This window comes from Culex quinquefasciatus, chromosome 2, assembly GCF_015732765.1.
Source record: "Culex quinquefasciatus strain JHB chromosome 2, VPISU_Cqui_1.0_pri_paternal, whole genome shotgun sequence".
In the NCBI taxonomy this organism is placed as follows: Eukaryota; Metazoa; Arthropoda; class Insecta; order Diptera; family Culicidae; genus Culex; species Culex quinquefasciatus.
The window spans coordinates 189220985-189238094 of NC_051862.1; the positions used below are offsets into that span (position 1 = coordinate 189220985).

A 17110-nucleotide genomic window follows, 5' to 3' on the forward strand; every position below is an offset into this window, starting at 1 on the left:
ATTTGCAATCAAAAAGTACTTCAGTAAAAAATGTATTAGTTGACCTTTTCAAGTTATAGCAATTTTTAGGTAACTTTTTTGAAAATAGTCGCAGTTATTCATTTTTTTTTGAATTAGTGCCCATGTTTGCCCATTTTTGAAAAACATATTTTTGAAAATCTGAGAATATCCTCTATATTTTGCTTTTAAGAACTTTGTTTATACGATCGTTAGTTGCTGAGATATTGTCATGCAAAGATTTAAAAACAGGAAAATTGATGTTCTCTAAGTCTCACCCAAACAACCCGCCGTTTTCGTTTAAAATATGAAACATTCGTGAAATTTTTCGATCTTTTCGAAAACAATATTTTGATTATTTTTTAAAATCAAGACTAACATTTCAAAAGGGCGTAATATTGAATGTTTAGATGCCAAATTTGCATGGAAAATTATAGCTAAACAAGCTAAAGATGCAAAATTGCTACTTTGGACATACCGAAGACACCAAGAAAGTTTCAACAAAAAAAATAAAATTGAAAAAAAGACCGTTTTCGTACAGAATATCTTAGTTGTTAAATTAAAAAAAAAGACCGGAGTCGGAGTAGAGGACAGAAATTCAACTAACCAATCATTTGCCTGTTACAAATTTTACTTAAAGTTTTTGTAAAGCCTTATAAATTATTTTTTAATATTGAGATGTTGCCTGAAACGTAAAAAAAAACTTGATCTTAAAAAAAGCTCTTAGTTCAGTGTCATTCCCGCTGACGATACACAGCTTTTTATTAGTTCAGTTAGAAAGACAAGGGAAGGAACTTTCGGATCAATGACAACACCACTTGATTTAGTTTCCAACGCACGGTCACCGTTTCTGGAACGCTTCCTTAAAGACGGGATTTTTTTTTGCAGTTGCTGTTTATTCTAAACTGTTAGCGAGTAATAATCGTCTATTACATATATTGGCTACACTGTTGGCTGATTTCAAAAGGTGTTTGCTAAAGGATGAAATACGGGGGGCGATCTTTCTAAATATCATCTGTGTTTGCTCTATGTTGTAAAGATTCGTTTTGTGCTGCATCGATCAAACGTTTCAATAATTGTAAGTTTTTAGTTTTTATTTTGTTTTGCAATTTTGAACTTTGGATAGTTTTAAACGTTATTCGTCGTCTTGTGTTATCAACTCTCTTTTTTTTGCTTATCCAAACACTTTCAGTTTTTGGAGATTTTTCGTTATTAGATTTTGCTACAATGTTTTCGCTCTAGATTGACTGCTGTTTGAAAACTCACGATCGGTTACGTCCAAATAGTTAAATACTTGATAGGTTATATAACATTGCATCAGTTTTCATGCCGTACGGTGGCGATAAATGGCTGACCGCCCTATTGCGCAAAGTTAAGCTTAAAGTTAGATTATACAGTGTTTATCTGTACTCTGAGTGCTGCTGCCCAGAAACAGTGCAATAGAATTAAATAACTAGAAGAGTGGGACTCTTGCTGGAAAATGGTTTATCGCTACTGTTAAGTAAACATTTCAATAAGAACAGAGTTGAACAGAAATTAAGGATAAACAATGTGTAAGCTAAACGACCCGATTCGAACGGACAATCAATTGAAATACTTTGCCTATGGTTCAGATATGGAAGTGACAGTGGGACACATAAAGTATAGAAAAGAAGAAACACGTAGGAAAACGAAGAACTATTCCCACACATACAGAAACACACCTGCACACGCACACACAGCACGCTCACACGTCGTCTGATTTATCCAAACAGCTTGTCGAAGCACTGGTGGCAGTAGGGTTTGTCGTTCTGCTCCTTGAAGGTGCCCTTGTTCAGCTGCTTCAGGCAGAAGGCGCACACGAAATGCTCCGGGTGGAATTTCTTAAACATGGCCGTGATGCACCGTCCGGTGATGGGCTTGGAGCAACCCGCGCACAGCGATCCCCGCTTGGCGTGGTAGTGGGTCTCGCAGTACGGCAGACCCTCGTGGTCGAAGAACGAACCACCGAAGAAGGGCTGACGGCAGTCCTGGAAGGGAGGAAGAGGGGAAGGTGTTAGGAAAATTGCCTTGAAGTTTTTTTTTATTTTGATCCCAAAAACAATCCATGATTAAAATTTCAATTTAAAAATTTAAAAAATTGGTTCCACAATCCAATTTTTTTAAAGCTTCTTGTGCATTTGCTTTTAAAGAAAAAATCATGTTGAAAAACTATGATTAACTGCAATATTTTCTTAATGAAATTATTCCATGAGTTGAAAACATTAAGAACATACAGCTATTTAATATTTAATTAAAACAGCTCTTAAAGTCATGAAAAGTGTTGTTGAAAAATATGTTAAGTAGGCTGTTCAAAGTTGAGCTTGTTTACAAAAGCTTCAACTATGCTAAAGGAATCTATGTACGGAAAACCAAACCAGTCCATTAAACTAAAGGCTGGTTTCAGTGACTGGAAAAATGCAGATAACTACATATCAAGTCTACCTAAAACTAAGTTCTGAGAAATGTCGAAGTTAACAGTTCGGTTTGAGCGCGTTGGGAGCTGCGCGCGCTTGGGATTTGAAAATTTTAAATGGTAAATAACATAACGAAATAAAACATAAGCTAAAAAAATTAAGAAAATAACAATTTATAAACTGAAAAAATAAATTAAATTTAAAAAATCCAAAAACCAAAAACTTTAAAATTTAGAATCTGTAAATTTTGTAATTATAAAATTCTAAATAAAAAATTTGAATGACAAGCCATACTTTCAAAATTAGCATGAAAAAAGGGTTTTAGATGCAATTTACACTAATTCAGTTGTTTTGCAATTTTTAGTTACAAAAACTTTAAGTAAAATTTGTACCAGCCTTATTACATTATGTAATTACGAGATTATATATTTAGAACATTTTTAACTGTTAAATTTTTAATTGTCGCCAGAAAATCAGACATATTTGAAGTTATATTCAGCTTAGAAACTAATTTGCTGATTCAAGAATTTTTAATTTCGAAATTTTTAGAATTTGTAAAATGTGATTTATGATTTATTACGATGATTTTTATTTTTTAAATTTTTCAATTGCAGCATAATTCAAAATTTGAATTTTGGATGTTCTGAATTTTCTCATTCTGCATTTTCAGTTTTTTTAATTAGTGTTTTTTGAATGTTTTAATTTAAGATAGTTTATTTTTCTATGTCTGAAATTATATATATATTTTTTAGTTTTTGTTTTTTTTTATAAATTAGTTTTTTTCAATTTCTCAATCTCTGAATATAAATCTGTAAAATTTGAATGACTGATATTTTTTTTTATTTTTTTGCCAGACAATTTAATGATAATTGTTAGGCTTTTCCATCTCCCTGATATTGCAAATAAACACTGCGGTAACCTCTAAAAAAACCATTCCGTGACCCTTTTCTTGACCGTTTGTTGAACGTATTTTTAAATGGAGTTTTACGTTCTTTTCTAGCTCCGGATTAGCCTCAAAGGCACGCATTTGAAACCTTCCAATGAATTTCATGTAAAAAATATTCAACTTATAAAATTAACAAATTTGAGACCTTTGTAACATTTTGTAAGCATGGGTTCATAAAATCAAGAAAATAATATTGAATTTGATAAATACTACAAACATTATGGATGGACAATCCACGTGATTTTTTAAATCTTCCCTCCCTCTTCAAAAATTATGAAAAAAAAAATAATTCAGGTCCTCTATTCAATGATTTCTGGCTGTTATCCCTGATATTTTGAAGGACTTTTATGCAAATGACGTATTCAAAGTTCAGTTAAAACTAGTTTCAAAAGCACTGCCATTTCCACTTTCTCAACTGTAAACAAATGAAATGGAAATTGAATGTACTTTTTAAATCTGCAATATAGAAGAGATGTATTTTTTCATTTAGAACAAAAAAAAATAAATTATGTCTGGAGTTTTTCAGTTAAAACTAGTTTCAAAAGCACTGCCATTTCCACTTTCTCAACTGTAAACAAATGGAATGGAAATTGAATGTACTTTTTAAATCTGCAATATAGAAGAGATGTATTTTTTCATTTAGAACAAAAAAAAATTATGTCTGGAGTTTTTTTTAAAGGTCCAATAAACCAAATTTTCAGTTTTAGCTTTTTGGGTGTTTTTTAATACCCCTGACTCAAGGCGGTTTCAAAAACACCCAAAAAGCAAAACTGGAAATTTGGTTTATTGGAACTTTAAAAAAAACTCCAGATGTGTTTATTGTAACTTAACGGGTTGAATCCCATTTAAACTTCAAAAATGGATCGCCAGGTCCTGTAGAACCAATCAGGCTTTGGGAATGATTTTGTTACATCATTGTGTTTAGCTTAAATCTTAAATGACATGCAATAATATTTTATAAACTCTTCCATCGTTTTTTTCTTTGTGCCCAAGCCAGGCCTGGTCAAATGTCTCTTTACAATTTTTTGTGCACCTTGTTTTTTTCAGGAAGACAAAACAAAACCAAATATTTACTACCAGACCTCTCCGCATTTCATTAAACATGAACGATCATAAAATAAACATTAAACTCGGCAATTAGGTCATCTTGAAATTGGTTTTGCTAAAAGCTATCCATCAGCTCTCGAGCGGAAATATGACAAGTGCGTCCAAAAGTGCCCCCGTTGATTGAGAAGTATCAAATTTTGGTCCATTATTAGCGGTACGGTGCTTGAAATAGATGATTTGGTCATCCAGCAGGCTGGTTAAATTTAGAGCGATCCCATGACAGAATACGACAACAACACAGCCAAAATCCGAAAGCATAAAAACATGGACCAACCGCGAGCGTAAATTTGCGATGATCTAATTAAAACAAACAAGCAGTGCATGGCCTAGAATTCCCACCATTTTCCGGGACAACAGCAAGCGATTCCAAGAATGTCACCCACAAATTACACACCAGATGAGGATCATCGCCAAATGTCACCGAGAGAATGCATGAAATTTCAATCATTTGCCCGTAACAAAACCGCAGACAGTTTAGAACCGTTGCAAATTCTACCCAACCCACAGAAGACACCTCTGCTGAGGAGGAGCGGCTATTTTTAGGTAAATTTCCGTACATCAAATCCGTAAGGCAAATTTAAACACGTACGAGAGCAGTGCACTTCAAATGTTTAGATCAACTCGCCACGGCATGGAGTCAACGGAACGGAGATTTGTTTTTGGAACGAACGCTCGATTTGTGACCCCCCGCCCCGTTGAAAGGTACAGCAGGTACCTTCAACTTTTCGCAAACTTGCAACGCCGATGACAAATGTCAGCAACGACTGCGCGCTGTCAGCGAACATGGTAGTGGATGTACGAGGAGATCGTGGGACTGTAAGTGCATTAAAAGGGTGTTTAATTTGTTGTAAGGCATCCTAACTTGGCAGAGATTAGGTCAAATTGCACGTTTGAAACGTGATTAATTTGTGTACTTGCTAGGAGATGATCTCGTTCATCGTAAATCATTTGAAAGAAAGGAAGAAACACTTGTTTTTCATGATTTCTCGAAATTTAATAATCATTTGATGATCTTTTGCACAAAAAAAAAATAAAGTTAAAAACATATAATGAAGTTCTCAAAAAATCACCAAATTAACTTCAGCTGCCCGCAGTTCATCCATCATTGGGTCCTACAAACTTAACTAACCACAACAGCGCTAGAGACATTCAGAACAACTGCTGCAACCGTCATCAACCATGGCGAAGCCGCGGTGGCGGCACTATAATTGGGTAATAATAATCTCGTACCCGTCACCACACTTGACTTATTAAATTTGCTCATCTCATTTTAGTGCACAACGACGAAAACAAACCAGAGCAACGTCTCAAACCCACCTGACGCGCTGCTGCATCGCTCTTGTAGCCGTAGCAAATTAACGCCCCGGTACAACACATGTCAGGTCGCACCGAAAGCTGACGACACTTTCGAATCCTTTCACCTTGAGGCGCAAATTCGCGATTCTCAACGTGGCGGCGATGGTTAAGAACCAAAAGTACAATTCTTGCACGCAACCAACTTTTCCGCTTAACGATCCCACAAAATTGCAAATCGTAAATCAATTCGTAAAACTTTGAAAACAACCGCGCGGTCTGGTGTTGTGGATGCCCTTGAAAAGTTAGTTCATTACCAGATAATCTTTCGCGGGGAAATTTGCACCAAAGTCGAAGCAAAATAAAACGAGAATCGTACGCTCTTTTTCGAATTGAGTCGAATCACGCGAACTTTGGCAGGACTACATGTTTTCCAATATAACTAAGCTAAATAGCTATTCGTGCATGAGGAAAAGGAGAGAGTGCAGCGCCAGAATGCCGCCACGCTACATTGATTAAAACGATGTGGTGAATATGTCTTTCCACAAGGCACCTGTCATTGGTTATTTATAAAACCATTTGTTTATCCCCTTTAGAATGAAAAAAATGTTAAGCACGTGATATTTGCGTTACACAACACCAATCATTATAAAAACTAAATTTAAAAAAATGATTTAGGGTTAATCAAAAAATACCTTACATGAGCAATTCTCTGAGATTTCGGTCATTCGATTTTTTCTGTATTTTTTAATCCGGCTGAAATTTTTGTGGTGCCTTTGTCCATATAATTTTCCATACAAATTTGGCAGCTGTCCATACAAAAATGACATGTGAAAATTAAAAAATCTGTATCTTTTGAAGGAATTTTTTGATCGATTTGGTGTCTTCACTTTCACTTTTTGTCACTTAAACTTGATTTGCAAAAAAAAACTATTTTTAATTTTTTTTATTGTTTGATATGTTTTAGAGGACATCAAATGCCAACTTTTCACAAATTTCCAGAATGGGAAAAAATCTTTGACCGAGTCATGATTTTTTGAATCAATACATTTTTTTTCAAAACATCGAAATATTGGTCGCAATGTTTATTCAATTTAATTTTTCGATGTAAAATTGAATTTGCAATCAAAAAGTACTCTAGTGAAATTTTGATAAAGTGCGCCGGTTTCAAGTTATAGCCATTTTGATGTAACTTTTTTTTTAAATAGTCGCAGTTATTGATTTTTTAAAAATAGTGCCCATGTTTGCCAACTTTTGGAAAAAATATTTTTGAAAAGCTGAAAAAATTCTCTAAATTTTGCTATTTCGGACTTTGTTGATACAACCCTTAGTTGCTGAGATATTGCCATGCAAAGGGTTAAAACAAGCAAATTGATGTTTGCTAAGTCTCACCCAAAAAAAAATAAAAAAAACAAATTGGCGTTCTCGATTGCGAGATTCCTACTCGAAAGTAGGTGTCCGAAGGCTTGATTGTTGAGGCAATTGCAAACCTATTTTTACATCTTAGCTTCCATCCATGGATCCATTAATCTTTTCGAAAAAAATATTTTCAAAATTTTTAAATCAAGGCATCATTTAAAAAAGACCAAACATTCAATATTACGCCCTTTTGATATGTTAGTCTTGATTTACAAATTCTGAAAATATTTTTTTCGCAGAGATCGGAACATTTCACGAATGTTTCATGTTTTGACATTGTAAATTGGACAATTAGTTGCTGAGATATCGACAATAGAAAATGGTGGGTTGTTTGGGAGAGTTAGAAAACATCAATTTTCCTGCTTTTTAAACCTTTACATGGCAATATCTCAGCAACTAAGGGTCGTATCAACAAAGTCCGAAAAAGCAAAATATAGAGAATTTTCTCAGCTTTTCAAAAATATTTTTTTCAAAGGTAGGCAAACATGGCCGCTATTTTTAAAAAAAATCAATAACTGCGACTATTTTGAAAAAAGTTACATAGAAATGGCTATAACTTGAAAACGATGAACTTTATCAAAATTTCAATAAAATACTTTTTGATTGCAAATTCAATTATACTTCGAAAAATGACGTAGAAAAATTTGAATTTTCATGCATCAGCCATTCCACGTCAAACAGGAAGTCTCCAAATCAAAAGTGCTCCGATTTGGCTCAAATTTGGAGTGGGGGTTCTTTGGCCAAAATAATTAGACCCGTATTTTTTTGTTTGGCGATTAGGATGGTCCTATCCGAAATAGGGTGATCCAAAAAATTGCGTTTTTCGTCGATTTTCGCAAAAACCACATTTTTCAAAAATCATATCTCCGGAACGGCTGAATCAATTTTGGAGCGCCACAATTCGAAAGAAAGGTTATTAGTTGGGCTTTTAAGGAAAAATATGTTGAGGTCCAACAAAACTAGCTGAATATTTGAAAAGGTCATATGAAATTTTTTTATTTGCCGATTTCAAGGTCTCGGGACCAAAGAGCCTATGTCTGAAAATATTTTTCCCTGATTCCTTGTAATATTTTACATAACATATAAAAAAATTGCGAATATCCATTAACACGTTTCGGAGATATGATTTTTTGAACATAAAAACTGGGTTTTCCGACGCGCCGCGCGCTGAAACTGAAAAATGAGGAAAACGGGTAAAAATCAACTTTTTTCACGAAAACTAAACATTTATAGGTCATCGCTGAAATTTTTGAGTTATCACAGAACCCCAACTCCAAATTTGAGCCAAATCGGATCAGTTTTGATTTGGAGACTTCCTGTTTGACGTGGAATGGCTGACATCATTTTTGTATGGAAAGCTGCCAAATTTGTATGGAAAATTATATGGACAAACTAATGATGCAAAATTGCTTTTTTGGGCATGCCGAAGGCACCACAAAAGTTTCAGCCGGATTAAAAAATACAAAAATTAAAATTAAAGAAAAAATACCGATTCCGTAGAGAACTGCTCACATATATTTAATTTTTAGAAAAACATAATTTTTATCAACCATTTTTCAGTTTTTTTTTTATGAAGTCCTAACTCTTGATGGTTACGAGCAAACCCCTTAGGGACCATCCATAAACCACGTGGACACTTTTTTGGAAATCTCCCCCCCCCCCACATCACCCCTGCGTGGACAATTTTTCATACAAAAAAACCTTCAATCGTCATACCCCCCTCCTTAAAGTGGTTTATGGATTGCCCCATCATTTTTTTTGCAAAATCAAAACATTGTTACACCCTAAAAAAATACGAAATTTTATAATTAAAAATTGTGTTCAAAATGAAAAAATGACCCTTCTGGGTTATTACAGATTAAAAAAGAACATTAAATTTCCGATAAAATTACAATTGTTTTACAGTTGAGAAATGAAAAATATGAATGGTATTTGACACCAAATTTCCATCACCGTTCACCATTTCAGGCTGCAATTTTTTGAAAAGCACATTTTTTTTCGAGTGTTCAAAAATGAAAGGGGTAGTACCGCTCATCCGTAACGAGATATCGAAAAATGGACCTCGGATTCGTGATCAAGGACCAAAATTATCCATAAGGGCGAAGTTTTTCTTTATCGAAGAGGGGTCGAAGCAACTCTGTGAGTTGTCGAAAATGACTTATACTCTTTTTATAATGTATTGTAAGGTATTTTTTTACTACCAAGTTATTTTTTGTGAGTTGTTTTTGGATGTGAACTTTAATTTACAATTGGGTTCTAAAATTAAGCATTAATTGCAAATATTATTTTAACCCAACGCTAAGGCTTATTTTTCCTTATTTTCGTAATATTTTGATTGTGTAATTGTAATTGTAAAGAAAGCTTGTTTTGAAAATAATTACAGTCCAGAATCGATTATCCGAAGGCCTTGGCAAACTTTCACTTCGGATAATCGAATCACGAATTTTTCTTTTCGTTGTCTTATTAATGATTGTTGAGCTTTAATATGACCCTTAAACCACTCATAAGAGATTTTGAATTTTGAAATCCAAAATGGCGGCCAAAATGGCGATGATGAAACATTTAAAAAATGCATTTTTTTATTTTACAGGCAACCATTCAAGTTTGACTAAAATGGGGTCGCAAAACTTGAATTAGATGTTTAAAATAAGAACATAAAAAATACATAAATAAAACATTTTTTTGTTCGTGATTTGATTATTCGAAGTCCCATACAAACCTTCGGATAATCGAACTTCGGATAATCGAGTCTGGTCATTTAGAAATACTGGATAACTATGATAGTCAGGGCTGAATTGTATTGTGAAGCTAATCCCGCGATTAGACGAAAACTCAAGCATTTTAAATTAAGTAGATTTTCCATACGTATAGAAAAAGTCACTTTTTCAGTTTTAAGGCAATTTTTGAGCATGATGGCCAGTTGATCTACAACCTATGATGTTGATATTAATCAAAAAATGGCTAATATCCTTGAAATGTTCGAGCTTAAAGTTCAAAAAAGATACTTTTAACTTTAAATTGAATTAAATCACCAACAAATAATTTGGTAAGCTTGGCTAAACCACATTTGTTTACTTTAAAAATATAGATAACAAACAAAGACCGCAATCACTGCAAATCGCAGCTTAAACCAGTCGATTTCGAGTACAAATTTCACGACCACATAAAAAAGCCGATCGATATCAAAACAGGCACACTTTAAAACCCAACGCTACCTCGCATTAATATAGAGATAGATAACCGCAGCGCGAGTAAGCACTCCAAAAATAACCACCATACCGTCGTCAAAACGTTGGAAAATCCGTTGTTTACATTTCCCTTCAAGGGCACCACCGCTGTGCGGTGTATCACAACTGTCACATGTGTCAATAGTTCCCAGCGGCTAGACACCCTGTCGCGCCGTCACCCTGATTATCGTCGAGACTTTTAATTTTAAATTGCTCTGAGTAATTGAGCCGAATGAAGGAATATCAAAGGTCGAAAACAAAACCACAATTTTAATTATGTACCGAGCGTCGCGACGCTCCCGCTTGACGTCATCGATAGCTAGAACGTGAAGACGCGCAATTCGATACACTGTCAACGCGCGGAATGATCTCATTCGAAGCGCCCGCGTGCGATATCGCGCAAAATAAGAAGACGTTGCAAAATAGAGACATATTCGCGTGTGCAAACAGTCTCGCGCGGGAAGGTAGACATGCGTGGAACAGGGGGTGGTGGGAGAGGGGATACGCCAATTACGTAACGCGTCCCCTCTCAAGCATGACACCATCCTGCACCCCGCAACAATGGCTTAACTTTGGTTTGTTTGTGGTTTTGTTTGTGTGTTTTTTATTTTCTTTTTTATTCTTTATTTACAATACTATCTTTGTTTTACAATTAATAAGTATTACAATGTATATAGATAAATCGGTCTCTTTTTAGTAATAAAAACAATCTTAAAATATTCCTTCATTTCTCAAATTTGTTTGTTTGTGTGTCTTCAAGTCCGTCCGAAGGTCTGTTTTGTGTACTCGAGAACGGGGGGGATTTCGTTCAGTCTGAGACCGCGCGTCTTCAGTAAGTCAGGGGGATAATTAATGGTTAGTCAGATGGGGGACACCTGTAAGAAGAGGTCAGAAAAGCGAGAAGCATACATTTGCGTGGGTGGTTCTCGAGACACCGGCCATCCCCGCAGGGGACGGGGGTCTCTTCACCGCGCAGCTAAACTAGGTCATTGTTGGGATGGTCCTCCCAGAAGGCGTAATTTGCTTAAGTAGAACCGGAAACGGGTCGTTTCCTAATCTTTCTCCCTACAGAACAGGTGTGAGGCGTGAGTAGCAACGGCGACATTAACAAGAAGCCTGGTGTGACTTTTGGGGAGTAAAATGTTGTGGTTGGTTCTCCGGACTTCGGCTATTTTGGACGCACCCTCTCTAGTCGTCGTCATCGCCTCCGGCGCACGAAGGACAGACGGGCTTGCCTTCCATCGCATAGAACGACTTGCCAGTGACCGCTTTTTTGCAATCCTATAAATAAAGCTTGATTATTGCTCTCTTTCATTAAGATTGGGGAATCTTTTTTTGGCGTCGACCTTCCCTGAAACCCATCAATACCGCGGAGATCCCACACTCTTGTCGAAGTTCTGCGGAATTCGCGCAGGGTAGTAAAATAGTGAATCAAGTAAATATTTACACGCTCCCGGCTCCATGTTGTCTTAACATTGGCCAAGGGTGTGAAAGCATGACTCGCATTCCAAAACAACCCAGTCAGTAACGATTAAGCTCGTGCAACCCTTTGATCTTGCTCCTCTCGAAAACACCAGATAACCGTCGAAGCACTTACCCTGCACACGAAACAGTCCGGATGCCACTGGCTGTTGAGCGCGGAAATGTAATTCTCCATGATGGCCCGGTTGCACCCGTTGCACTTGGGCGCGAACATGTCGAAGTAGTCGTTGCGGCAGTACGGCTTGCCGTCACGCTCGTGGAACCCGTCCTCGCCAAACTGCTGGCCACACTGGGCACAGAAGAAGTGCTCCGTGTGCCAGGTCTTCTCGAGCGCCGTGACGCATTTCTGAAATCGAAATTATCCCGGTATGAAGTGTTGTACCGACGGAGACGCCCGGTACTCTGTAGAACTACAAAGCACCGTGCGTTTCCACCAGATCCAAGCTCTGCCTTACATCCAAAATCGGCCCGTTGCAGTACGCGCACCGCGGACTAAACAGGTTGTGGTAGTCCGTCTCGCAGTACGGATTGCCGTCCCGCTCGAAGAAGTTGCGCGTGCCCAGCTCCTGCGAGCAGTGGTTGCACGTAAAGTGCTCCGGATGCCAGGTCTTGCCCAGGGCCGTAATGACCTGGCCGACGATCGGCTTGTCGCACGCGTTGCAGCATCCCTTCTGGGTCGTGTTCACACCCTGGCGGCTCATGTCGGCCTGCAGATTCCCAAGCATAGAGTCCAACTGGTCGTTCGGCGGAGGCAACTGCTCGGTCGTCGTTACCGTGGTCAGCGTGCTCTGGTAGTGCGCGATACCCTGGTTCGGCTTCGCGTAATCCGTCACCGTCGACTGGAGCTGCTGCGATCCGGCGGTGATCTGTAACAAACGAAAATCAATCGATCAATCTCTCCACTCTTCAACCACTAACCAATCAACTAAGTACACGTTAAAAACTTCAAAAGAGTCAAGAGTCGGTCTAGCCACCGCGACGATCCAAACGAAACTGACTAGCGTTCTCAAATAAACGCTAGCTCGTAGCCGATTCTCCCAGCAGACGGACGCGTGCGTTATGTGCTGCACACACTCCAACACCAGTGGGTTCTCAATTTCACTCACGTTTTCTGGCGTGGTCTAGGTCATCCCACCTTCCGGTTGGAGCGCGCCGTTTTCAAGTGCACCCCCACCCGGCTCTTTCCTGATTTTTTTTTTCTTTCCGTTAAATTTCCATTAAATGGAAAAAGGATGTTTGTGTGGGGAAAGCAAAATCCCACTGTTTGGATGGGAAGAGCAACGCGAAATGCAAACAATGTCTTGAGAATTTTAAGCTGACTTTATTTTTTTTTCGTGGAAAGAGCAGCAGAATAAGAAGGCAACTTAATTGCAGTGAAACTCCAAATTTATGAGGGTAATGGATTGAATATTGAAACCCTGAATTTCGAATAAAAATGACAATTTGCTCATCAATTAAAAATATGGAATAAAAGTCTTGTTCACAATTTAATATTTCGATCATTCTTATACTTGCCAAAAACAACAAGATACAAAACCTTCCATGGAGATCCAATTTCTTGATTTGAAAATTTTTGCTTGGATTTAAAAAAAAAAACAATATTTTATAATTACAGTCAACACATTAGTGACAGTCATAACGTCAATTGCCCTACATTAACCGACTTTGATTTACGTGAAAGCGACTAGAAAAAGAACTAAGCACGGTGCTCTCGTGTATCGTCATCGACAAAACGGAATCTGTAAGATGTGTCAAGAGAAGGGAATCAATCAAAGTTGTCAAATGGGTAGATTTATAAATTTTTCAATGCGTTATTCAATGAAATGGTTTAATTTTAAATTAAAGAATCACGTCAAAAAGTTACTTTGGCTAAATACTTAGTAGGAATCCCTGGTTTCATATATTTATTGTTTTATTTTAATTAATGATTAATTTTCCAGGCAACACGATTTTTTTTAATTTGTTTAAAAAATATATAATTTAGCTCTTCAGCTTTTTTTGAAAAGGTCCTATTGTGCTTCGTAGGTTTATGGGACCTGATAAAAAAAGTCTAGAGTTGATAAAAAAAGTCAATCAACTGATTTTCTTTAAAATAAATAATGACTTGCTCCGGATTCATAAAAAGAGAGAATTAAATTTGAGGTTTTATTATTTAAAAAAAAAACAATGTATCAAAAATCAATATTGTATCATCAAAAGGTGTTAAAATATCTCAAAGAAAGAGACCAAGTTTCTAACTGTTTTCAATCGGTGCTAAAAAAAATCAAATCATTTAGAAATAAATAAGGATGATTAAAAAATAACGTGAGACCAAATATTGTGATTTCCACTAAACAAAAAATAATAATTCAAAACATATTTAACAAACCTAAGGTACACATGAAATCTAAGATATTTTGACAGTGTTTAACTACATTTTTGAGATAATTGTTTTTGAGAGAAAAATTTTTGGTAAATATTTTGAAAAGCCAAGCTTTTAAAACCAAGAGTTTTGTTGAAAGGTCCTATAAACATATGAAACACAATAGCTTATAGGACCCTTTCAAAAAAAACTCTAGAAATTAAAAATGGATAACCTTTAAAAACATTTTTTTGCTAGATTTATTGTCCCTCAAAATTTGAAAAAACCTAAAAGATTTTTGATTTTATTTAAAAAACGTTACTTAATCCATCCTTAGGTGGTTGGCGCCTTCCTCACATTTAAAGGGTGCTATCCAAAATGCAAAAAGTGCGTAAATAACACTTAAGTGCTTATAACTTCTGACAGGGTTGTCAGGTCTTCAATGTTTTGGACGCGTTAGAAAGATATTTTGAATACCTATCCAACGATAGGTCGCATGGGAGATCCGGACAGCATTTTCATCAACATATATGAGATCTGGCCTCCAAAAAGTGCATAAACAACTCTGAAGTGCTTATAACTTTTGATAGGGTTGTCAGATCTTAAATGTTTTGGACGCGTTGGAAAGGTATTTTAAATACCTTTCTGAAAATGTATAGCATGACGGGTTTTCTTGCAAAAACCACCCTTTTTACAATCTTCCGGACTTTTGCTAAAATTGTTTTTTTTAGCATAACTTTTGAAGTACTTAACTAAACTGCATAATTTTTAATAACGACTTATGGGACCCCAAGACGGATCAAATGACGCCAAAACGGACAATATCGGTTCAGCCATTGTCGAGAAAATCGAGTGACAATTTTTTGATCAACATCCCACCACACACACAGACATTTGCTCAGAATTTGATTCTGAGTCGATAGGTATACATGAAGGTGGGTCTAGGAGGTCTAATTGAGAAGTTCATTTTTCGAGTGATTTTATATCCTTTCCTCAGTAACGTGAGGAAGGCAAAAAATATGAATGAACCATGTACAATTTATTTCAAATAGATGAGATATGAATTTGTTTTGATTTTTTACATGGTTTATTTATGCCACCATGTTAAGAAAATAGGCAATACATTTTGGCTAAAAATATTTTTTTTTAGTCCAGCAAGTCATTTTTTTTTTTCAATACAAAACATACAGATTGATTTCAAGACATGAGTTTAATTTTCCATTTTTCAGACTTTAGAACACATTTTGACACAAAAATCGCCAACAATAAAAATAAATTCAATAATCCGTTGAAAAAAGCTGAAGTTAAAAAAAAATGAATTTTACAAAAATAAAAATAGATGATAAACGGATACTTCACTATATTCTACTTTTTGACACTCAGTTATTACTACCCACTGAGAGCATTGTTGTCTCGTGCCTCCACTCACTTCAGGCTCGATCTTGAGACAGATCAGGTCACATATCTTTTTTCAAAAGTGAAATAGGAATAACACCCGCATCTCCTTGAATTGACCTTGGCATCATACCCAGAAGATCTACCAAAGGATCAAGAAAGACCAAAAAATGCAATTTTATATCTTTTAAATGTAATTTTATTTATTCCGCATGAATTGAAGAAAAAAAATTACACATAATAAGAGGTAATATTGAACTTTAAAAAATTAATATGAACAGCTATACAACCCGCACAAGAAATCCTTGTTATTCAATCAAAAATCAAATTATTCGCTCTACAGCATTGCCTTGGCGTTCTCGATTGCGAGATTCCTACTCGAAACTAGGTGTTCGAAGGCTTGATTGTTGAGGCAATTGCAAACCTCTTTTTACACCTTAGCTTCCATCCACCCCGGGATTCGAACTGACGACCTTTGGATTGTGAGTCCAACTGCCTACCAGCGACTCTACCGAGGCAGGACCCAGGGAGACGACTCCTACACCTGGACTGAGCTAACGACCTAACCTTTTTTAGGTTAGTCCGGGACCAACATTTACTTCCTTTCCGACGGAAGGCGTGATCAGACAAATCTCGTCTCGAAAAATGCCACCGGGACCGTCTGGGATCGAACCCAGGCCGACTGGGTGAGAGGCAATCACACTTACCCCTACACCACGGTCCACGGTTATTCAATAAATGGTAATTTCAGGCAATAACACAATTGACAATACCGTCATCAGGGGTGACATTGGGTCATACAAACTTCAGCATTTTCTGTATGATCCCAATCTCACCCCCAGACCCATTGTCACCCCTGATGACGGTACCTTTAAACTGCACTTTATTTTTAAATTAAAAAATATAGATGGAAAAATATGATCAGTTAGAAGGAATACATAAAAATTAATATGGAAAACAAACAATTTCTCTTTGTAACACAAAGTCTCCCAACTACCAAAACAAAAACACACAAACAACCCTCCTCCCCCTTGGACGTGGTCAAGATCGTGTGCGAGATCATAATCTTGCGTGGCGTCGCGACGCTTTCCGACTATTCCCGTCCCGTTTTCCTCGGATTGGATTGTGCCAAATTTGAGCTGCGCGCCGTGTGCAAACACACACGCGGAGACTCTCCGACGAAGGAAAATTCCTCGTAAAAGCAGAAAGCGAAAACTCCCACACAATTTTCCACTACCAACACCGCCAAGGGTGGAGATGATGCAGAGGAGAGACGAATGCTGGTGGGGTTTCTGCTTGTGCACAGGTTGCCCGTATATTGGATTTTTTTTTAAATTTAATCAAACATATATTATTTAATGCATTAATAATTTTTAAGATACCTTAAAAAATGGGTTTCTCGAATACTTCTTTAAAAAAAAGTGTATTATGTACCTAGGACGCCTGTACCTTCCACAGGCAACCAAGT

The 17110-nt window shown here is 36.6% G+C and overlaps 1 protein-coding gene across 2 annotated transcripts in view; it reads right to left on the reverse strand.

Moving 5' to 3' along the window:
• Positions 1 to 819: 819 nt before the first annotated feature.
• Positions 820 to 17110, reverse strand: part of LOC6035288 (leupaxin) — a 59198-nt gene continuing 42907 nt past the window's right edge. Inside the window, exons 7-9 of one of the 2 annotated variants that reach the window (XM_038255083.1) lie at positions 12362 to 12772; positions 12022 to 12252; positions 820 to 2006 (exon numbers count right to left, since the gene is read on the reverse strand). In XM_038255083.1, the coding sequence (XP_038111011.1) occupies positions 1740 to 2006; positions 12022 to 12252; positions 12362 to 12772 (909 nt within the window). In that variant the 3' untranslated portion in view covers positions 820 to 1739. Of the gene's footprint in view, positions 2007 to 10995; positions 11706 to 12021; positions 12253 to 12361; positions 12773 to 17110 lie in introns of those variants that run through there. The other variant, XM_038255084.1, reaches the window with a different exon arrangement.